This window comes from Neopsephotus bourkii, unplaced genomic scaffold, assembly GCF_033783945.1.
Source record: "Neopsephotus bourkii isolate Nb327-2 ecotype Australia unplaced genomic scaffold, CSIRO-AGI_Nbou_v1 NB_107, whole genome shotgun sequence".
In the NCBI taxonomy this organism is placed as follows: domain Eukaryota; kingdom Metazoa; phylum Chordata; class Aves; order Psittaciformes; family Psittacidae; genus Neopsephotus; species Neopsephotus bourkii.
In genome coordinates, this window is record NW_026900624.1 from 1,490,380 (window position 1) to 1,514,515 (window position 24,136).

Here is a 24,136-nt window from a genome sequence, read left to right on the forward strand (position 1 = left end):
GTTGTCACTGTCTTTCCTAAACTGTGTTTTTTCTTGAAAATGCAACTTCATTAACTTTGGCTTGATGCTCCTAAAGAAAACTCTGGCTGTGTTCTTCCTGTGTTGTGTCAGGAACATTTAAAACCAGGGGATTTGTTTTGATTCCTACCAGCTCCTCTGCTCCAAGCCCCATTTCAAGAAATGACAAAATGTAGTGGCTTATTTTCACATCAGACCTGCATCTGGAAATTCATGTTGTCATGTATTGCAGTTGTCTGCATTACGTCTGCTCTCTGTACAAGTGACCTCTAGACCACAGCATTTTCAAAAAAAGTGATGTACATGAAGAAAAACTACTGCTGAGATATGTTATTTAAAAATAAAGGAAAAAAAATAAAAGAAAAAAAAGAAAAAAGGCTCTTCATCTTGGTTTGACCGTTTGCAACCAGGGACATTAAAAGGCAAAGTACTTGATTCCGATGTGGGAATATTTTAAATGGTATAGTGCAAGAAAAGCTGATAAACCACAAACTCTGTTGGAAGCTGTCACTGCTCCAGCAGTTTTCCCTGCAATCTCTGCTGTAGAGGAATGGCAGCAGCTGTGCTACTGCTCCTACAATGTATCCCTGGGTCCAGAAATACAAAGTGATTTAATAGTTTTAAATTTTAACTTTTACTGTCTCTGTTCCATCCTGACCTTTACAAGAATGCCTTGTGTGGTGATCAGCAGTTGGGTTTTGATCATGTAATCGTTTCTTTCTTACTCTGTTGCTGTTGTCTTTAGTTAAAGCCAAGTATACTTTAGTAGCCGCTGCTGGGGTCCTGCTTATAGGGCTGACCTTGGTGTGGAAATTTCTGTCTTGAGAAGGGAGAGGTAAAGTGTGGTTTCTGCTAGCTTTCCAGGGAAGCAGTTTCAGCTCTGGAGAAGAGGTATCTCTGGAATTCTTTCCATCATTTTCTGACTCTCTTAAATACACAGTGGGCTGCTTTTCCCTTACTAGGTGTGGTTTTTTTGGTTTTTATTTTGTTTTGTTTTTTGTTGGGGTTTTTTTGTTTGTTTGTATTTTGAGACCTATATAAACTTTCAGGAGGGAGGCATGCTTCATGCTGATACTGAATCTGTACCATTCAGACTATTCCAGTTATCACAGTTCAATTTAAATAAGTCCTGTGAAGGCTTCCTTGCTTTGTGGCATCCAGTAGGACACTTAGAATTGTTGGGAATAAAGCTACAACCAGGAAAATCGGAAAATGATATGAGACTTTTGTAAAGCATCCACGTAATTCCAGAGTGAAATGAAGATCAGGAATTATCGTGTCTTTTTTTTTTTTCCCCATAATGTTAGACTTAAAGTACAAGCTACTACTAGAACCTAGGGGAGTCATTAACATAGGTGCTTCACAGTTCCTGAGCAGGGAAGGGATAAAGTAGTAGTTTGTGTTTGACTTGAACAAGAATAAGCAGGCACGTTCAGTCTAGTGCCATATGTGGCTGTTGATTTGTAAATCAATGTGTCATGCTGCATACATCATGCCAGTCCTCTAATCTCTGGCATCAGCTGGCAGTGAGATTTGAGATAGAGTTGTGAGCACTGAGGAGCGTGTGGACTTTGACAAAGCATTTCTGTTCTTCTGAACTCAATGCTTTGCATTATCACTCGATTAACAGAAGCACTCAGGCTGGAATTGCTGCTCATCCAGAACCTATAGATGAGCTGTATAAGACGTTCTCTGTGCAGATTTCTCAGGCTTATTTTGGCACTTCTCTCCCCTCCAATCCAACTCAAAAGTCTTTATTCTTTTATGGGTTGTGGAAGAACCTGGAAGACCTAATACCATTGTTGCTAAGAAAACAATAATTAGGCTGGTATTATGTTCATGTTTGTGTTTAAAATGACTTGAAAAGTGTATAATAGGCCTGTTGCTCTGTAATACTTGGAGGTCAAGTTCTTCTTTTGTTCTCTTTTGAAAATGTTGAACAACTGCAGGAGTTGAAGCCTAGAATAAATACACCTTAATTGAGAAGGTGGGGAGAAAACAAATCAATGTTTAATTTATCATCCATTTTTATGAAGGTTGTTTTAAACATAAACACCTACATAAAGAGCTTTGAGACGTAAGTAAAATGTATTCTTCTCTCAGATATTCTGGTGTCTTAGTTTTATGCTTTCCTAATTTCAAGGATGGAAATGGAGGGTCATTGCTAACATTTAGCTTGATCTCCCATTCCCTAGTCCTGAAGTATATTCAGCTGTGTTATTAAGCTTCAGAATGAATCATTCTTGATTTTATTAATGTGCTGGTAACACAGAAAAAGGGTCACCTCATATATTCACTTACACTCTTTCTGTTAAAAAAGAGCATTTGAAGCAGTTTGTGGAATTAAGAACAATATTCGAGGGGGCTCTTGGCTGGAGGCAAGGCAGATACAGTGTTCAATCCCCCCTGCTTATAGAATCATAGAATAGTTAGGGTTGGAAAGGACCTTAAGATCATCAAGTTCCAACCCCCCTGCCATGGGCAGGAACACCTCACCCTAAACCATATTACCCAAGGCTCTGTCCAGCCCAGCTTTGAACAGTACCAGGGATGGAGCATTCACAGTTTCCCTGGGCAACCCATTCCAGTGCCTCACCACCCTAACAGTAAAGAACTTCCTCCTTATATCCAGTCTAAACTTCCCCTGTTTAAGTTTTAACCCGTTACCCCTTGTCCTATCACTACAGTCCGTAATGAAGAGTCCCTCCTCAGCATCCTTATAGCCCCCCTTCAGATACTGGAAGGCTGCTTTTCTTCTCCAGGCTGAACAGCCCCAACTTATTCAGCCTGTCTTCATACAGGAGGTGCTCCAGCCCCCTCATCATCCTCATGTCTCTCCTCTGGACTTGTTCCAACAGTTCCATGTCCTTTTTATGTTAAGGACACCAGAACTGTACAAAGTACTTCAAGTTAGGTCTCACTCTCACAAGTGAGGTCTCCATTTATACATAAATGAAAAGTGTACTACTTGCCATGTGTGGTTTTTAATACTAGTACGTGGGTAAGATGCTTTTCTGGTTTATCACTGCCATGACAACTTGGCAGTTCATAAGGAAGGGTTAAGGAATTTGAAATGTTCCTGAAATACTCTGCAGGTAGAGACAAGAACCCCTGACCTGTGATCGTCCAGTTTTCCATTTTGTATCTAGTTTTCTATGAGTCACTTTGAGAACTGTTACGGGGTAAAGAAATATGTTCCCTTAAAAACAAAAGCTAATGATGAATTTTTAACAATCAAAGATCCTTGAATTAAAAAATCTGAAGAGAAAAATTTCATCTGGAATGTGCCTTGGCTCCAATGGCATTTTCCTTCGTTACGGTTTCTGTGGAAGATGCAGTTTCTTTAACTACTTCTTCAGGGGCAAATAACAGATAATCCTTTTGCTGTACAGGAAGTTGTTTATCTAGTGGATAATAATTAAATCTCTAGATATCTGTTTGCAGAAGGTTTAACTGATGATTCTTTTTCCTTCATTTTGGTAACAGACATATCCAGCAATTAATAGGAAAACTGGTTACGGGATTTATGCACTGGATAGTGCAGCCTGTGATTACCTGAGTACAGCTGGACAGGTAGGCTAGGACTTCTAAAGATGCTACAGTGGTCTTGTTTGTGCTGTGTCGTGAAAATGCAATTGAGAGGTCTTTTTAATGTAAAAGCTGAGCTGTCTTTTAATGCAAGTTTAAAATATTTATATTCCTCTTTCTGAGCATACTGCATTGATGGTGCTCTGTGCTAGACTGCTTCATTGATGGTAAGACTCCTGTTCTTCAAGCATCTTTTCAGATCAGACCAGTTGTAATAGTAAGTGTTTGTGAACTAATGCAGCTGGAGCAGCAGGTCAAAAATAAGTCCTTCTGGCAAATTATCCATGAGGCCATGGCTGCCAGCAGTATGTTGCAAACTGGGTTATATTCACATATTCAAACAGTCTTTCAACCTCAGTGAGGTGACTTTTACATGTGAGAGTTTCTGCATTGTCTATGGAGCTCTTCAGAATTGAGCTTTTCTTCCTAATTGGATCTGGGAATACTGGCCATTATTAATAAGTATGAAGTCTAGCACAAGTTAGGACAAGAAGTGTGTTATAGAATGGCATGTTCTTACCTCTCTTCAGTGAAGAAACAGCCTGATAAAAATTCCTGTAGCCAGAATGGCTAATGCTGGAGTAAATGCTGGTTTTCACCTCTTCTGGATGAAGGCATCCTAGGAAAATGTAAATAGCTTGAATGGTACCGGGGAGATTGATGAAAAGTGGGAGATGGTGAGAGGGCTGCCTAGGAGAGAGGCAGACAGCTGAGCTGTGTTGTGGGAGAGGGAGGACAACACCCCAACTGCTGTGCAAAGGGAAAGGGTGCCACTGGTGTGGTGACAAGCAGCATGTTGTGGGTTTTGGGTTGTGGTTTGGTTGGGGATTTTTAAAGCTTAAAATTGGTTTGTAGATCATGTCTCTTAAAATAAGTTTTTGTTCAACTCCCACATCAACAATCAGTAACAAGTGTTATAATGTAATTCTTCTACTTAGTGATCTTTGTCACTTAAATTAGCGTTTCCTCTAGTAGTTGTCATATTCAAACTATGAATAAATGATACTAGTACTGACTTTCTAGCATTCATTATACTAGTAGAGCTCACTAGCTGAAGAACTGAAATCTGCTTACTTGCTGACCAACTTTTAAAGGCACAGGCAGGTCATGTCACTTTAATTTGCTAAATGATGTCTTCACTTTCACTAGAGGAACCAATTCTTTTAAAGCAAAAAAAGTTTTTCCCTTTTTGCCCTTGGGAAAGTAAAATGAGAACGTGCCATACTAGTTCTGAAATCTTGAAGGATTTGGAAATACAACCTACCATTAACATTGCTACTTTTAGATAATTGATTTCAAGTTTTGTGAATGTACTGTCTTACATTACAAGCACATCAAAGAGTTTGTATGACTTCTGTATGCTATGCTGGTTTAAAATTCCCTGTAGATTTTTTTCAAAAGATGTTATTAAATACACCATTGATACTAGATTAAGAAACCAGCCCTCAGAAATCAGAGAAACACACTACATACTGAAACACCAACAGCTCAAGTGTGAGTGATACAGACTTTCTGCTGGGTTACTTGGTTTTGTTCTTTTTAAAGCTTTATTTAGTTGAAAATTAGCATACTTAGTAGTTACTGATAGGAAAAAAAGGTAGTTGAAAAGTTAAAATCAGTTGAGGGGAGGGTTAACTTGCAACTTGTCTTAAAATTGATGATTTTAAGTAATTGTAAGTAAAAGGCAGCAGAAGATAAGAAATGCATAGATAAGGTGCTCCAGTGGCACAAAGTCATTGTTCTGGGGGTTGCAACATGGGGTATGCTGAAGCCTAGAGCTGTTCTAACCAGTGTCTCCAAACTTATTCACGATAGCACCAGTGGAACACCTGTGTGTAGGATTTTTAATCTTCAGAGGTAAAAACACTAGATGTTAGAAACATCTGTGAAATACACAGAAGGGGACAGGTCAGTGAGGTCAATCTGCTATTACTCAGCTTCTGTGGCTTGCTGTAGGGAGTTTGAGTAGCTGAACAGTGTTAGTCTGTTATGTTATCATTAAAGAAACTGCTGGGGGACTCTGCACTGGTCCTGAATTGCTTTATTATGTTAGTGACTGCCTTTACAATTAAATATTGTCATATCAAAAAATACTGGAAGCTTTTAATCTCTTAAATCACATGTCTTTTACAAAACACTTTTTACAAAGTACTGTTTCAGCTGTCTGATAGTGCTGCTGTGCTAGAATGTGAGTCTTCTACAATGAAATCAATATGCTAGTCTTCAAATACAGAGGTAACTGGTGTGCCAGGATGTGGAAAGGAGTTTTTAGTGCTAGCAGTGATTTACAGGTTTGCAAGGAAGACAAGTGTGTGTTTGAGTATGTATCACCTTACTAAGGACTAAGCAGAACACAGCATTATGGAAAAATTGAACTCTGCTATGCTAATGTGTAGGTAGCCCAACTGCAGGATCAATATTTTGTAGTGGTGTGCTGTGTGAACTGAATAAAGACTCTCCATTCCCCAGATAGCCTATTTAATAGATGTTGGTGGTTGCTGCATGATTGGCAAGCTGATTTATCTAGATCATCTTTCTGACAGTGACTGGTAACAGATGCTTTCAAGAAAAAGTGCAAGGAATGGAATAGTACCCTTTTTCCTAATAGAGAGAGATTTAGGGAATTCAGGATAGTTCCGATGGAATATATTTCATGTTAAACAGGAGCTGTTCTGGTCTCTGCAACGTTGTTTGACAACAGTGATGTAATTTGCTATATACAGGTCTGTATAGGTGTGGCTGTTTTGTTTCACCTGTTGCTTGAGCATCTCATGTTTGTGTCTCAAGGAGTGGGAATTAATCATGCTGGAATATGTGTATCAGTACCAGACAGTCACTGTCTGTGACTTAGGCTTTTAAAATATTTAAGCTAATAATTGTATAGCCTACTTCTAATTCATTATCCCCATGCCTTTGGCATATCATGTCTATATATAGTGGTGCTGTAGGCACAAAAATGAAATGAGGGCATGCAGAAAGAAAATAAGGAATACTAGCATTCAAGTTCTAATGTGAATTAATGTCAGAAATTAATTTGGACAGTTACAGAGCAATATTATGCTTTTAATTTCATTGAATGAATTGACCTAGATGCTAGGTTAGTGTCATTGTCTTGGATAATTGTAGCCACAGTTTTATGTGCTTGAGGATGACTCTTACTCAGCCTGTTTTGTTTGTAAATAAACTTTAGCACCTTGATCCTGTTCATGATTTGTAAGAAAGTAATTTAGTAAATAATCTCTTACTTGGCATTTATGTGTCACTGATAGTATGTAGCCCTTTATGCATAAAAGCTGAGTGCTGTAACAATAAGCCTACAGTAACTGATTCCTCATTCAGTTTAAATGAGAAAAAAAGCATCTTTTTGTGGTACGTAACTTTTTTTTTTTTCTGCTGCATAACTGTCTTGAAATAGTTTGTGTTCACAGTGAGTTTATAAAGAATTAGTAGCTCCCTTTTCAGTTAGCTGGTGGCATCTCACTTTTTTGGTTTTGTTACTAAGGTGCCTTTAGGGCATTAGGCTGAAGCTTACCTAGTAAATCCTTTAGCTGATTTTTGCACTGTTGCTGAATCTGCTGCCTGAGCAGACACTACTTCTAGGTGCTCATTTCTGTATCTTTACCATGCTGGTGCAAGCTTCTGCTTGGCTGTGTGATGAGCTGGATAGAGGATTGATTTAAGCTAAATATGACCCAGTAAAAATAGTTATGTTTTGGTCTTGTTGGTTCGTTAGTACAGCTGCTTATGCTGGCAGAATTCAAAGTCTGCAGCCATGGGAGCAAGCCTCCTAAGTACCTGCAGGGAGGCTTAGAACAGAGGAATCTCTAGAGACTTCAGTTTTGATGTCTTTCAGCTAAATAACTTGGGGATAACCCTAGTCAGTGTAACACTATTTTTAGAAATACTGAGATGGCTAATTGATTCTTCCTCATATTTCTACATTCGGGACTTTGACTACCTCTCTTGCATTGTTTGTAGTGTGCAGAACGCAGAGTAATAATTATTTCAGAGAGAAGACATGAGAGAAAACAGACTGTGCAGTTACTGGGCATGATTTTTCAATGAGTGCAGTTTGCTTTAAATGTTTAGCACGGTCAGGAAAAAGAAGTAGGAAGTGAACTTTCCCTCTGTCTCAAATGAAAATCAGCTTGGATGAATTCAAGAGCCTGCTTGCTTGCCACTGAAGTGTCTTTGTTCTCAGTAATAGCACCATAAAACTTAAAAAAGCATATCCTGTTTTCAGTACTCCTGCTGTCTCCTGTGTCAGTGTTGCTAACTAGGTGATTGTAAAATAGCACTGTGTTTTGATGTGAGTGAAGGGCTGGTGGGGAAAAAGGGATGACCTTCCTTGTGTAGTGCTCTGAAAAGTGACAGGCAAGTAGACAGGCAAGCAGACAGGTGGCCTGGGGAAGTTCCCTGGGTTTCTAATTTGTGTGGATGACTTAATTAAGACACATCATGCTGTAATGACTAGAACATCCATGATTTGAGACCTGCATGTCTGAACTCCCTTCTGTATGGGTTCTCTGTGGGGCCCCGAATGACAAATATGCTGGATCCCCCTCATTTCTGCATGCTTAAAGTAAAAATGAGCTTTCCTCTGCAGCCTACCTGAGAAGGGTTTTGATACAAACCTTCCAGTGGTAACTGCAGTGCAGTGAAGTGAATACCCTTTCTAACTATCAGAAGCCAAAGGGGATCAAGGTTGCTTTTCTTTCAGCCGCCACTAGCAGGAGGAGGTAATGCAACTGTAGGCCTCAGGCTGCTGTGTGCCTGCCTGGAGGATAGCGCTGTGCTGACACACCTGCTGCTTGCTCCCCTGATTCAAGGAAGGGATAACCTGTTATAGCTGCTGCTTACTGTCTCCTTGTCTTTCTGCTTCCAGCTTGTGTGTGGTATCACCACAGTGGTGAAGTAGGGAAAGAGAAGTGATCCTTCTGCAGGGTGGGAGCAGGTGTTTCAGGGATGGGAGAAGGTGTGGTGTGGCTGCCTGCCCTGTGGCATTAGGGGCAGCATCCTCAGTGTGCTTGTGAGACTTTTTAGGGCTGATGAGTTTCAAAGATACGAGGCCACAAAAAAAAAAAAAAAAAGTAGGAGTTTCTGTTTGCAAAAGTTTAATGAGCCTTTACTAAAGGTCTGGTGCATAGACTCTGACCTGTTTCACTTCAAGTGTCAGGTATGCTTGAACTCTAAGTGAAACATTAGCTAATGTATGTCTGCATTTTTTTTTCCTCCAAGAGGCCATACGTCTCCAAATATTTTCTGGGATGAAAGTCCTTTAATTTTCATGGCTAGATTTTTGACAACTTTTTGGGGAGTTGTTGCAAGTGGAGATGTTCTGGTGTCTGCTCTGGGGAGATGAAGGGGAGTGTGTATTGAATCAAATTGGTACACTTGAAAATAAATGGATAACAAGCTAGTGTTTCCCCTGACCCCCCTATTTTGGTGGCATCTTTTAAAATTAAATAGGGAAAATAAATTACTGGAAGCTAAAACTTGCTCACGTTAATGAAAAGGGAAAGACAACGTCTCCATCTTCAGTGGACTGAAATCACTAGCTATATTAAAAGTAAAATTGTGTTTAGTAGAGAAAGAAAGAGATCGTACAATTCGTGTACCCTTAAATAGTAGGCTTTCTTTCCCAACTGCAAAATTTGGAGGATTTCATCAAGAGAAACAATTGTACAGTGAAGCTGATTAGACACAGCTGTGAAATCCACTAAGTAAGCACTTTTAGAAGTTAATGAAAAATTATCTTTTCATTCTGCATGTGTGTTTGGAAATGAACTTCTTAGTTGGTATGGTGGAAAGGGTAAGACACAAAACTTTATTTCTGTATTTTAGTTATTACCTGTTACAAATACACCACATCTAAAAGATGCTGCTGGACATTTTCCACCTCTGCTCCATCCCTTTGTGCATGAATGTTTTGGCAGAGTCTCCTGTAAACAGGATGTGGAGTTGTCAGGGCCCTGTTTGACTGCAGTTGTCACTGTCTTGGAAAGTGTATGGACACAGCCTGGCTGCTTGTATTGTGTACGTACATGTGCACAACCTTCTTCCTGTTCCTCTTCTGAGATGCCATTAATTTCATCTCTTTGAACTTGATCCCAAAGACTAAATGCTCTGGATTAAACACAGCATGTAATACTGCCTTTTGTTTTTTGCCATTGCTGTGTTACTTTTCTGTGACGTTAGTATTGAATTGTTTGGAATAGCTTTAGAGCTGAGTAATTACTGTGTTTCTTGGTAGTGCTGTATAGGCAGTGCATTAATGATGCCTTACTATGTATGTTATTCTGGGTTTGTAAAAAAACCAAGTGTTGTTCTGATGTAGAGTGGAGACACTCCTGAAATGGAGACACACTTCAGTGAAAAATCTCTAAATGGGATTCTTGAATGGTCTTTTCCCAAGTAAATAAATACTGCCTCTTACTTAGTTTCAAGAAACATGGCACACAGCTGCTCTTTTCTCCTTGTTGTAAAATAACAGGCCATTTGCTGACTGAAGCAAGCTATTGGCATTATTCGTAGCAGCTGCTGTACTCTTAGCGCTAACTTATACAACTCATAAATGTTAATCATGCTGCAGTTTGTCTGCACATCCCAGAGGCGCTAGCTAATATGTCGCACTATTTCAGAAATTCCAAATAGTGACTTCATAATTCAGTAGTTTTACTGTGGTGGCTGAAGTTTCCTCAAAACCGTGCTTTTAACTACAGCTTCACTAGTACTAGTGTGGCTTTTAGATCTGCTTCAGTAGGCCGAGCTGCTGAGCATGTGGTGGAGTACAGTCGAAGGGGATATGCTGTCTGCTTACTGATCTGTTTGGAGATGTGTGACAAAGTCAAACCCAAATCTAAATGGAACAAAATTTGTTCAGTTTATCCTTGCTTCGGCTTAAAGTCGCTTTCATATTGTAGTGGTTTTGCTACTATACAAGTGTGAAAAGTTTACAGGAAATACAAGGGTTGCTGTAGAAATGTGTTGTCTGCATAATAAGTCATTAAATAATGTGCTGTAGCCTTTTAACAGTCCCTCCCACTCTTCAGCCAGTGGGAATGTGTTCTTAAAAACAAGAGAAAGCTCCCAAACAAATCCTTTCCTTTCTTCAGGTCAGATTCTGCTAGTTTTCTCTGAGAAAACACTGTTAAGGTCCCAGGACCTGGTTTTGAGCCTGTCAAAATGATTGTAAGTACAGCACTGTAAAGAAAGCACAGATAATGGAGTAAAAGCTGCCGTGTTACTGTAGATATTTTTTTTTTTAATTGTAATAATTGTGAAGGTCAGGAAGAGGGCAGTGTCATTGCTGCTGCATGCCATACAGAGAAATTATGCTTACTGCATCTAAAATCCATTCTCTCATCCTTACTTTTATATGAACATAAAGTGGAACATTTTTTCTCTAGAGCAGTGGTAGTGTATATTTGCCAGAACTCTTACTTCCTGCTTGGAGGCTATACTCCCTACCAAACTAGTGAAAATTGCAGTTGGTCCAGGATTCTGGTATCAGCCTGTGAACACAGGTTAACCTACCTACAATATGACCATTTCTGGACAAAGCTATATACTTGGCTTGTGTGGGTGCATGCTGTTCCTCTTCAGAGTTCTCTCCTGGCTGCTGTACCTGAAGAGATGTGCAGGTGAGGGACAAGTATTGCAGATTGATGCTAAACAGATCTTATACTTGTAAAGTAGGAGGTCCCAACTTGAGCTGGAAGCCCTTAGGCTTTACAAGATAGACTTTATGTAAGTAAGTATGGTTTAGAGTGTGAAAGATTATGAACAGGTTTGTGGTTGGTTTGTGGTTTGTTTGTGGTTGTTAAAGTATCAAACCAGAGCTATGTAAGGCTAGCCCTACAATATACAGAAGCCTCTGAGTAAGGATTTAATCTCAAAACATTGTCATCTTCAAGTGCAAGAGTAAATGTCACTCTTATTCAAGTAGGTGGATGTGAGAATTTTTCTGGACTTGCTCCTGAAAGCCTGGAGAAAGACTGGGTTGTGTACGATCTGGTAGTTTTTGGCTAGAAATGAAATGGAAAACTCTCTGGGAAAGCGGGGGGGACGCCAGATTGTGTGTGTGTAGTTAAATTGTGATTGTGTGACTGACGTTGTGGGAAAGGCATAATTGTAATAAGAATTTTGGATTTTTTTTTTTTTTTAAACTTACTGTAAAGGAGTTCTGTAGTACATTACAGATAATATGACCATCCAACTGTCAGTTCTAGTCCCACCTTTTACAGTGGGTTTCTTCCTCCTCCTCTCCCCATTTTTCCCCCATCAAAGGTCCACCACTGTTGCCCTTGAATTCCGTCCCATCTATATACATGTTCTCACGAAAAAAAGAAAACCCCTTAAGTGATTGAATAGCTTGGTGACAGCCGTATGTGCCTTGTTTTGAGTCCGAATGTAACTTTCTTGTGCTGCATTCTTAAGCTGACAGAATAGAAGCATACTCAAATGACTGAGTTTGAGAAATAAGTGAAGAAAATGGTGACCTGAATTTTGGTTCTCTTCAAAATTCTGATCCAGAAATACCTTCTTGTGGCTACACCCTTAAGTTAAAACCTAAGGATTTGGGGGGTTTTGGTTTGTTTTTGGTTTTGGGTTTTTGGGGTTTTTTTTGAGGCTTTTTTGAGCCACATGTGTATATTTGGGCTTTGGTGTGAATTGGATGCTGATGAAAAGCATAAATGTAATGAAAGCTTTCTGATGCTGTGTACCTGACAAATCTAGGCTAATGCTGTAGTCCTTAGGCTGATCTTGGAAATCAGTTTCTGAACCAAATAATAAGATGGACAGAGAAATGAATCCTGAGTAAGAAGCCTGCCTTGGTTTTGTTTGGCAATTTTGTAATCCTACTGAAAAGTCTGAATGTATGACTGAAATGTTAGTCCAAATCTCGCATTGTTCCAAGTCTCTGATCAAAAGAATAAATTGGTCTTAATCATCAAGTCCTGCATTCAAGGATTTGACTTTGGATTTGTAGAAGATTTCAAGAAAGCAGTAGTTAAAGGACTTGACAGAACTTAAAAGCAATGCATGGTGTACACTGTTCAGCATTTCTCCACTACTGTACGCTTGCAATCTAAATAGGCTAATGATCTGCTGAAGTGCTTGCCTATCCAGGCAGGGAGATACATCACCAGTACCATCTTTCATGTTACTTGTGTGACTCATAAGTAGGAAGACTCACTTGAATTTCTTAGGGAGTAACTTGCGTGTTAGTAGATAATTTGCATAGGTAGAAGGAAAACGATGAAAAACTGAAATATATGAAAGGTACAAGAGAAAGATTGTCAGAAGCACTAATCATTCTTTTCTATTTTTTTTTTCCTCTTCTCCCCTCTTGCAGACCTTCAAGTGCTGACCTTCACGGTCTATTAAGTTATTATAAACTTTTGCTGCTCTGCGAACATATAAAGATGTCTCGCAGCCCTGATGCTAAGGAAGACCCTGTGGAATGCCCCCTTTGCATGGAGCCTCTAGAAATTGATGACATCAACTTCTTCCCTTGCACCTGTGGCTACCAAATCTGTCGTTTCTGTTGGCATCGTATCCGCACTGATGAGAATGGACTTTGTCCTGCTTGCAGAAAGGTAAATATCCTGGAACAGTGGCTTGTCTTGCACATATCACAAGGCTCTTGCATTGTGTTGGTACCACAGACATCCTTTTCCTTCAGGAAAACACTCATCTAGTGATGGCCTAGATCAAGGGTGAGGTGTTGGATCTTTCAGATTCTATCTGCATGTGTCGGAGCTGTTGCACAACGGCTAGTTTTGGTTTGTTAAATCCAGAACTGGATTAATAGGGGAAGCTGTGGATCAGAACCAAGGCATGCTGATACTGGGAGAACTGCAGAAAACCCCCAAACCTTCAAGTTGAAATGCTCATGCACTGACAGTCTCTTTTCAGGAAGGACAGTGGGGATTCCAGCAGTCGGGTTTGCTGGAGACCAAGGTTCAGCTAAATTATCAGAGCTGTCTGAGGCAAGCTTATAAAGCACCTGATTGTTTTGTTCGTGGCACTGGAGCTTTTAGTCCGTATTTTTCTGGACACTAAACATGTAAAACCTTTGGAAAATATATCCAATGGTGTTAAACTTTTAGCCTAGATTTTTAAATGCTTTAGTCTGTCTAGTATTCTGATGTTGTTGCCAAATGTGTAAAGGTAGTACTTTGAGTCACACTTAATTCCTCCCTTTCTCTTAATTCATGTCTGGCTGGTACTTTGGTTGGCCACAACTATGAAGTTCAGCGTCACTAAGTTGCCTCCTTTTTTCCTTTGAATTATTTTCCTCCTCCTTTTAGTGTTTTGCTTAAACTCATTTTCTGCTTGTCTTCAGTGTTTAATAAAGTTCTTTCTCAATATCGTCTTCTCTTTAGCTCTAATGACTTTCCTTGATTATAACTTTCTTGCCTGGCCTTCCTCTTTTGTAATCACAGCTACTTATGTCCCCTCTTTCTTCTGTTACTTAATTGTGATCCTATCCTTAGTTGATGCCTTTGTTGGCTTCCTGTCTCATATTACAGCTCCCTTTTCAGACTCCAAAGTAATCTTACTTGGTCTCACTATATTTATTCAGTGCCATAGTATTCTATAAGCACTTCCAGTCATATTTCTCACTGCTCTTTTGGGCTTTGGCTACACGAGAGCCGATCTGTGTTTGGAATCCTCTGCAAGCCTAAAGGCATTCCCATAGCAACATATGTTTGTTAACAACTTGTGCAAATTTGCTGCAGTATTTGAGCTGTATGTCTTGCAAAGAAGATCCATCTGTCATCAGCCAGATTAGCCTTCACATGGGATACCTGCTGCAGATGACACATGCTATATACCACTTTTCCTGGTACAAGCAAACTTTACTCTTCTGACACATGAGATTTCTGGAGTTTCCTTGTCTAAGTCATTTCATTTACCTGGATTTATTGCACTAGTTTTTTGCCAGCAACTGTTTGATTCATCTCTGCCTGTTCTTACTGGAAGTTTGTGGAATATATCTAGAAAATCACAGAATCAGCATACTGTTTGCTGCCTTTGGGTATTTGAACTCTTTGAATATGGATACTGCCACAGCTGGACTTTTTAACGTGGAATAATCTGGAGTATGATTGGATATGCAGATACTTTGCTGAACTGGATACAATTTGTTCAGAAAAAATGGTTTGGGAAGGAAAGCTAGAATGAGTGCTACAGTTGGAACAAAGGAGACCTCTTCTTTCGCAATGGACAAAGATATTTTCTTCATTTGTGGACTACAAGATGCTCTTGGGTAGAGTTGAAGCTGTATTGCTGAATTGCAGGAGATTTGCATGGAGGAGATGGAGGAGTACACTCCTCTTGTGGCATAGACAAAGACATTGTGGTGCAGAGACCCTTTCAGGATCTTGGGAATAAATCATTTTGAGCTACACAGTTGATGGCAGCGTCAAATAAGTCTTGAAGAAACCACCTTTTGAAGTGTGCCAGACCTGAACCAGGTATGTGCTTTTATGTGCAGTGTGTCTAAATGGTTCCTAGCTCTGTGTAGTAAGGCTTCTGGGGAAAAGATCTAAGTAGTTTTCTAATTCATATCTACTATGGTGTATATTGGTTGTGACCACTTAAAATACTGAAGTGCAAAAAACAGCAAAGCAACAAGTGCAAGATAATTACTGCAAAATAGACTACGAGCATATGTTACAGCAAAACTGAGTGTTATACACCATTGCATAATAGAAAACTGCTATTTGTGCCAGTGGTATTGAATCCAGTGCAAGTTTTCTAGTGGTTTGATCACTTGTCTGTGGAAAGGAGTGATGAAGAAGTTCCTTATCCACGGATTTTGGTTGAAAGGTTTGGAGGAGATTTTTAGAAGAGTCTGACAAAATTGTTTGGCTATAAATTATAGTGGTGCCAGTGCCATTAGTTTGATAGATCTTAAATGTGCATCATATATATACCACTATTTTCCTACACTTCTCTAATTTACTTGTAACTGTAATTTTTCTGTAACTTTACAGTATTGTGTAAAATTTAAACTATATTTGTATCTATAAACTTAAAAGTTATTATGTAACTTTACAGTAATTTTTCTGTAACTTTACAATTTAACTCTGTAAATTGTAACAAGTTACAATTAACTGTAACTTGTAATTTTTCTGCCAATGATAAAATACTTCTGTGTGCTTAAACTGTTACATAGCTTAACATTCGCATGTGCAGAATATGTTCACAGGATTGCAGTCAATTGAGTTAGCATGTCTAAGTTTTCTCCTGTTAGTAACAGTAGTACACAAACATTTGCTTTGTTTCAATTTTTTGAAAGTAAGATGCTAGTATAATTTAAATTGAGTGCTGGTTGGAAGCTAGTACTCCTTAGTCTTAACACATTAAAAGCTTCCTAAACTTTGTCTGAATCTTCTGAAATAGACTCTGAAATTGTTTCTGTTTAATCCATTAACCACATAAAGTACTTCCTAAAAACCAGAACTGACCTGCTTTGAGTTCCTGGTGCCCTTCAGAACTGTAGGTGTAGTCAATTGTAAGATGCTAAGCAAGCCTTCCTGTTTTTTCCAGTCAATTGATTTCTTAACTGTGAGTGAAATAGCTGCTAACTAGTCAAATTAGGATTAAAGTAATGCAGTTCTCAATAGAGACTTGTGTAGCCAAAAGCTGGTTTACAGGTGACCAGAATGACTTAAAACCAGCGACTTTAATCTTTGCTGTATTTTTTTTTTTCCTTTAAAATTCATCAGGCTAGGTACTGTTTGTCATTCTCAATTGCTTGTGTTGCTTTAATATAGTATAGCTTTCTGATCTTGGTGTCAGTTTTTGCAATTTTAAAATCCAACAATAAAAAAACCCCTAACTCTTTCACATTTCTTAATTGCTTTGCCCTTCCACCAAATAGTACAACTTGATATACAGCTGTTCCTGTGGTGGGGCTTTGCCTTGTTCTCCAATTGGTTTATTTAGTGAGCTTTATTCCTCCTAGCACCTTGTGTTAGACATGGAGAGAAATAAACTGCTATGTTTGTGATCAAGAAACTAACATGTTATAAGCATGTTCTTGTCCATGTTTTTCCTACTCCTCCTTCTGGTCTCAATGCACAGTCTCCAAATGTCAGTTGTTTCTTCTAGTTGTTACACAACTGAGTAGTTTGGTGTAAAAGTTGATACTTAAGAGTATATAGGAAATCACTATTATTCTTGATGTAACTAGTGTGGTGTATACTGTGCATAAACCTTACTGACTTTCTGTGTATTTTTCATTTCAGAACCTATTCGGTAGCAAGGCAACAACTGGGAAATGTTGGTACATCCATTGTGTGGAAGGAATGTGACCCATCTAGGAATGACAAAAGCAAAATGCTTGATAAATCCCAGCTCAGCTTTCAACAATTGGGAAAATGTGGGGGAAAAAGTCTGAAAGAAAACAAAACTTAAATGCCAAGACAAACTTAGTCAGGAAGACTGAGAATTCATCTCTGATTAAAGAAACAAGACTATGGAAGAGACATTCAGACTTTCGATGAAGTTCTTGTAGCACTACCAGCAGCTTGCAGTTAGTGTGAACAAAATCTGGTCATTTTCCACGTAGGCACACCTTGTTCAGGTGACTTCCATGGTTTATGCTGAAGAGGATTTGTATAACTTGAGTGGAGGGTGTCAGCTAAACTTAGTGAATCTCTGATGTTGACATCTCTTAATGTCTTGCATCTGACATAATGCTGATAACACTTGATGTAGCAATTTCAGCTGTTGCAAGAGCTGAGAGCTTCTGGTGCCTGTGGTGGTCTATCCGTATTTTGCAGGGTTGCACAGAGACTAAACGACAGATGAAATGGTACTGTGAGATACACTATCAGTCAATTCACCTTGCTTGGCTTTCAGAGCCAGGTTCTGCCAGCCTTCTCTGCATGCTTTCTGTCTATAGTTGAACGATCATCTGAGTTCATAAACTTCAGCAGCGTGGGAAGCAATCACTCTGAAGATGAAGTCATTTATTGCCCTGCTTGTAGGCTGACCGTATGTCCTTATTTAAAGACAACAGGATTTCTAATACTATCTTTTAGGATTAGCTTCTGGTGGTGCTGGGCTTACTTGCCTTCCTCCTTCAAATGCGCAGTATCTCTTTATTTGTCATCATGCCACACATTAGAGATACATATATGACAATCTATCAGTTCATAGGATTGGGTTTCTGATTTATTCTTGGAATTCGAGAGGTACATGTAGATTCATTTGCAGGTCCTGCAATTTAGGATATCCAGTCATAAGAGTGATAAACGTATATTTGAAACATTTCATATATAATACAGCTCTACAGTATCTAGCAAGAACTTCTCATTATTCTGTTGCTCAAGCAAGTGCTGTTATCCCTGATGGCAAATTAACTGCTCCTATTTCCTAATTGATTGAAATCCTTATTGAGGCAGTCTTGTACTTTCTGCTGAGATGAAGATGTTTCTGTTCCTTGATTCTGAAGTCTAGTCATGTGCTTCTCATCAGTCCTTGTGCTCTCCTGTACAAGTACAAACTATTAGTTTTACTGTGAGCAAATAAACATTATGCTTGAGCTACCTGGGATGTTTCCTGACTAATGTTCAGGACCTGCAGTAGCAAATAGCTGGACAGAGAAGGAACATATTATCTGACTTCTCATTTGAGAATATGCTCTGAATGTGGCTATACTTGGCAAGAAAGAAGCTATTTGGCAATGTCTGCTCTAGTTTTCTTGGACCTTCAGGAGCCTTGTTGAACCTACTGAAAACCATGAATTCATTCCTTCTGCTGTACCAGAGAGCAGCACACTTCCAAACCTTGCCTTGTGTAGTATGGGATGTGGGGAAGGAATTAATCTGTGAAAGGCTGTGTATATACCACATCCCTTGATGTAGGTTGAGCCATTTTGAGTTTGAAATTATATCCACCTTATACTGGTGCACTTGTTTTCTTCCCATTCCTACCTGAACTCAGCTTGAGTGTGATAACTGAATTAGCTCTTTGCCAAGCAGTCTCACTTCCCTAAAGCAGACAAATGTCTATTCTTTATTGTACATGATTTACTAACAGATTTTGAGAAACTCTTAAGTGAAATGCCTTGCAGAAGTATTCTGCATCTCTGAAGTCCTCATGTCTATGTGTTTTAAAACCTAAGGTAATCATTTGCTATAGTCAATCTCAAATGACCCTACTAATAGGTCACTGCTGTTCATCAAGTACATTGTGAAATCTGTACAAGGTGTTCAGTGTTACTTGTGAACAACGTAACTTTTTAAGAATGGTATGGTTTTAGCTGTTCTTCAAGAGTAACATGAGTCTTTGCTGTGCTTTCATGTTAAGGACTTACATACCTCTGGTTACTGCCAAAGTATTTTAAAACTTAAATTCCTTTGTGATACTATAACCGTGTTCCAGAGGAGTTGGTGTTTAACCATGAGATGCCATCTACTGAAGTCAGCTGCAGCATATTTTCAAAAAATGTCTCAACTATAGCATAATGATGCTGAACTTTAAACTCTTTGAAGTGTAAATTGGATCTTCTTTTGTTTGGGGGATGTACTCAGAAAACTGTTGGGTCTGAGCACTTAGTGGATCTTTCAGAAGCCTCGTGGCAAGCATGAGGAATATATGCTTTTAACTTTCAATATACTGGTGAGCTTTAACTTTTTTATCTTAAGTCTTCATCTTAATGCACATCTCCTGTACTCTTTTTTATTACTCCATGTCAGTGTTCAGAAACACTGCTTTTTGTTTTGTATGTATTTTTGCATACTTGCTTCTGTGCTTAGCATTACTTTGTATATAAAGTGTGAAATCCAATTTTTTCAGTCTGAGAAAGCAAGTACAGGTAAGGAATAGGGAATTGCTTTGAGGAGTAACCTGGGGCAGAGGACAGTGCATTATAGACTACAAGACCAGGCTAAAATAGTGCCTTTGTAGCAGTGCTCTGTATGAGTAGAGCAGTCTTGAGGTAACTGAGGACATTTGTACTTCTGGTAGATATTTTTGAGATTCAAATCTACAGTGTTTATGTCTGCGTTTGAGGAGCTATCTGTAGATGATAATCGTGAGGTTAAAAATTCACCCTTGTCAAGGGAAGAAAAAGCCCAGATTTCAAGCTGGTACACAAGCATGGCAAGAATACTATTAAATCAGTATGCAGTAAGTGTATTGAGATCTGTCTCTTCACTAGAAGGTAACCATGTAAAGATTGAGGTGTGGAATGGTGTTACTGTCTTGAACTTGGGCCACTGAAATTACATTTTGATTTCTTTTCCTGTAGTCTAATACACCTAATTATCCAAATCTGTATCAGACAACTAAATATAAAATGAATATGCAGGATATGCCTTCACCCTGCTTACTATGCTATGTTAGTGAAATCTTAAGACGTGTTGGCTGCCATGTTGCAGCTGCTTGTAGTGCTAGCAGACTGACATGCAGCTGGGTTAGAATGTGGCTATTGCCCAAATCATTATTACTCTATCAATAGGAGTATTCTGTGAAAATATGCAAGTTGTTCACCTTTCCCAGAGGGCTGAAAATGCTGCTTCTGTAATGTGGCTGGCCATAACAATCAGAACAGTATAATGGAAGAAAAAAATCTGCATGTTAAAACATTGGAATTAATGATTTTGAAATGTGTTGTTTTGTATGTGGTTTGTTTTTAATGGTGTTTGTTATATTTAGCCATATCCAGAAGATCCAGCAGTGTACAAACCACTCTCCCAGGAAGAGCTGCAAAGGATAAAAAATGAAAAGAAACAGAAACAAAATGAGAGGAAACAGAAGATATCAGAGAATCGCAAACATTTGGCCAGCGTACGGGTTGTACAAAAGAACCTTGTCTTCGTGGTAGGGCTATCTCAGCGCCTAGCAGATCCAGAGGTGAGTCGTTCACACTGGCAGGTCTTTCTCCAAACTTACTGTCAAAAGAGCCATTGCAGTACCATTGTGCCTACCCTTGTCTGTCTTCTGATGGGTATAAAATGAGGCAGCATTGGACAGGTTCAGTGCTTCTGAGGCTTCCTCTCATTAAGGGAACTTACTCAGCTTCCTATTCCAAAATAGCCTTCGTAAGTGTTTGTGTTCGCTTTTGGGAATACAGGTGCTCTATTTTTTTATTTTTTTTTTAAGGAAGTTGTTCTTTGTTTAAAAATTGCTTCTTGTTAAGCTAAAAATAAGTTTAAGAACTTTTCAGGTACTCCTTTTCCTAGGCAGAATCTGCTGGCTCTGTACAGCTGTGTTATGTGCCACATATTCTAAAATGGGAGCTTGGTTGAATTATAAAGAGCAAATATAAAGTGTAGCACAAACCTGTAGGAACATAAGAAAAAAGCCAGTGCCTGAAGTGTAGCTAGGAAAGAGCATAACGGTGGTGTCAATTGCAGGAAGAGTGTTAGTAAGAGGAAGATCCAGGATAGAGTTGGCTTGCTACTCTGCATTATCAAAAAGAAACTTCTGGTTTGGAAGACTGTTTAAAATGTTTTATTTACTTCCATCATCAGTCATCTGCATGTGGCTAATGGAATTAGGGCTAATGAGTAAAAGTACCTTGAATTAGAATATGGAGGGAATGCAGTATAGGGTAAGATAGATAGTAGTCATCAAAACTACTGTGCCAAGTTAAATTCACTTAAGATTGGACTAAATTGTCTGGAGAAATCTCAGCTAGAAGTGGCAGTTTCTGAGGACTTGCAGCTTATGGTCTGTGTTTCGGTAGACTGGGAAAGAACAAAAGTAAAAATCTGCTTTTAGTTGAAGGGGAAAAAAAAAGAAGATATGAAGGGAAGAGAAAAATAGAAGTTAAAGCTAGTCTGGTGTATTAACATTTCAGTTTCTACAAGAATATAGCAACAAGTATGTGCAAGCAATTGTCAACACTGGCTTGTTGCTGTTACTGAAAACTGTGTTCTTTTTCTTTGTCCAAATAGAGGATTTCTGAGAGAAATAATAATATATACAGTTAAATTTTTATTTAGCTGCAGATAATTCCTCACTGGATACATGAAGCTATTAGAAGTGGGTTTATTGGTTTACTGAGGCATGGGGGTCTGGAGTTGTACTAGGTTTGGTGGTAGCAGTATTCTCACTGACATAACCAAAAGATAATGTATCCTTACTGAATATTGCCTATTGCAGCAAGTTGACTTGATTTCCAAGAAACCTAGCTTGAAAGAGAGAAATGGGCTAAAAAAAAAAGTATTCAATACGTTCAGTTTAAGTTTTCCACGTAAGCAGGCAAACAACTCCTCCACAAATAAAGATGACTTGGAAGGGGAAATAAGCTGCTCTTTGCTGATTCTGAATCATTATGATCTGTGGATTGTAATGGAGTACAGGTAGATCCACTTCTGCTGGCATGCTTTTGTAAAAACTGTGAAGGCCACACTGCCATATCTTAATAGGAGTATAATCTGCAAGAGACTTGAAGAAACTCTTCTATGTTACTCAGCATCATCAGTCTCCTCTGCAGTGATGCATGAGGGTGGGTGTAGGATCTGTCAAGAAGGATTTAGATCAGGTGAAGTCAGAAGAAATCAGTGGGTGACTGGTTGTAGTTCTACAGAGTGTTCCAAATGTGATTAATTTTGTTAAATCTTGAGGATGTTGATGCTCACTTGAGAAGGGAGACGAGGTGGTTCAGCAAAGTTCTTGGTTCAGTACAGTTTAACTGTATTCTCCACTGTTACTATGGAAGACAGAGCTGGGGAATCCAGTCTTCTTTTTTTAACCTTTCAGGTTATTGTCTACAGCTAGAAACACCCGTAGTTTATCTAATTTCATGTTAGTTCAGTACTTCTGCACCTCCTTACCTCATGGGGGTAGAAAAACGTCTTTTGGTTGAAAATGTGTCAGATATATTGCCAATTCCATTGACCCAAAGTAATCATTATTCAGTAGAGTTGCATAACAAGCTGGAGATGTTCCTGTTTTGTGCAGGATCCCTAGATGGTGTGTTAGTAATAACTGATGCAGAGAAGGGCAGGAGAGGAGTGGTTTTTTTCTTCAGGAATGTGATATTCACTCATTCATTTCAGCATGATGTTGATTCTGAAATGCTTTTTCTTGCCCCTGGGAAGAGTCATATATTGTCTTCCTGTACTTAGTCTGGTCATCTGAAAACTTGAGGCTATCTTGAGCTGTTTGGTTTGATGTTTCTCTACAGAGTGGGGCCAGTGAGCCAAGATTTAGCATCTTATTCCTAGCTGTTAATATATCTGAATTAAAGTTTAGGGTGGTTATTTATTTTAAAACTGGAATTAATATGATTCTTATTTTTTCCCTGAAATTATAAAATACATGTATTTCTTGCTGAATTGGATTTATTATGTGAGGGTAGGGTTTGGATAATCTAAATACACAAAGATATTTAAAAAATACAACATAAAATGTTGAATATAATTTCTTTACTCCAGTTGCAGCTTATTCTGCATTGCAAGTAACTGTTTTACATTAAAAGACAAAACCACATGCTCTCCTCTTTGTAGAAGAGACCTGTTTTTATTAGTTAAAGGCTTTAGTTGAACATTTAGAGAAGAATAAGTACAGCCCTGTATGAATTAATTTCGCAACATACCACTTTGATTTTCTTTCCTTGTAGGTTTTGAAACGACCAGAATATTTTGGGAAGTTTGGTAAAATACATAAAGTTGTCATTAATAACAGCACATCATATGCAGGCTCACAGGTAAGCCAGAGGCCTTTGTGATTATATTTATTCCTTTAGAAAAAATACACGTGTGCGGAGTGAATCTGGGGCTCCCTATTTCTGATTAAGCCGTAGGTTAAAGAAGTAAAAACAAAACAAAAAAAACAGCATTGCAAAAGTCAAATCATTGTGAAGCTGCTGAGGCACTGTCCAGCCAAACTCTGAAAGTTGGATATAAGATACAGTGTAAAAAGATGGAAAAACTGAGAGACAGGATGAGAACCTTCAGCGAAGCAGCAGTGTGGCATTTATTCACTAATCTGCTTTTCAGGGATAAAATACCTTTATTTTTTAGAACTTTCAGGCAGTATGTTGTTGCGATTTTTTTTTTCTTTTTTATTATTCCCCCCCTTTATGCATCAGATCTAAATTTTTACGAATTCTACCATTTTTGTCAGTTTTTCTGTAAGAACATTTAGCCTTGAGTATACTAGTTTAAGTGAGCTGCTAAAAGGCAGCTTTATTTTCATATCTTTTGGGGGGAGGGAATAAAATAAATATAATATGGTATGTTTTCTTTCTAGGGTCCAAGTGCCAGCGCATATGTAACCTACATCCGGTCAGAAGATGCTCTCAGAGCCATACAGTGCGTCAATAATGTGGTGGTAGACGGCAGAACACTTAAGGTGGTAATATTTTACATTATTACATGTATGTGCTAGGCCACTAATATCAGTGCATAGTATAAAATTTTATTTGTATGGATACGCTTGTGTTGGTGAACGAAAATATCCAGTTTATTGGGATTGTGTTTTGACCTATTTTCCTAGCATTAATCACAATATAGAAGCTCAGTGAGCTTCTAGCAGGCAGTGTTTTAGGGGG

General features: G+C 38.7%; 1 protein-coding gene across 10 annotated transcripts in view; it reads left to right on the plus strand.

Annotated features, from left to right (window-relative positions):
- The window catches only part of CNOT4 (CCR4-NOT transcription complex subunit 4), an 80,509-nt gene that overhangs the window by 22,286 nt on the left and 34,087 nt on the right, over positions 1 to 24,136 (plus strand). For 8 of the 10 annotated variants that reach the window (XM_061357451.1, XM_061357504.1, XM_061357479.1 and 5 more), the window contains exons 2-5: positions 12,965 to 13,208; positions 20,290 to 20,487; positions 23,204 to 23,290; positions 23,836 to 23,937. In XM_061357451.1, coding sequence (XP_061213435.1) covers positions 13,035 to 13,208; positions 20,290 to 20,487; positions 23,204 to 23,290; positions 23,836 to 23,937 — 561 coding nt within the window. In that variant the 5' untranslated portion in view covers positions 12,965 to 13,034. Of the gene's footprint in view, positions 1 to 5,007; positions 5,105 to 12,964; positions 13,209 to 20,289; positions 20,488 to 23,203; positions 23,291 to 23,835; positions 23,938 to 24,136 lie in introns of those variants that run through there. The other 2 variants (XM_061357496.1, XM_061357463.1) reach the window with 2 other exon arrangements.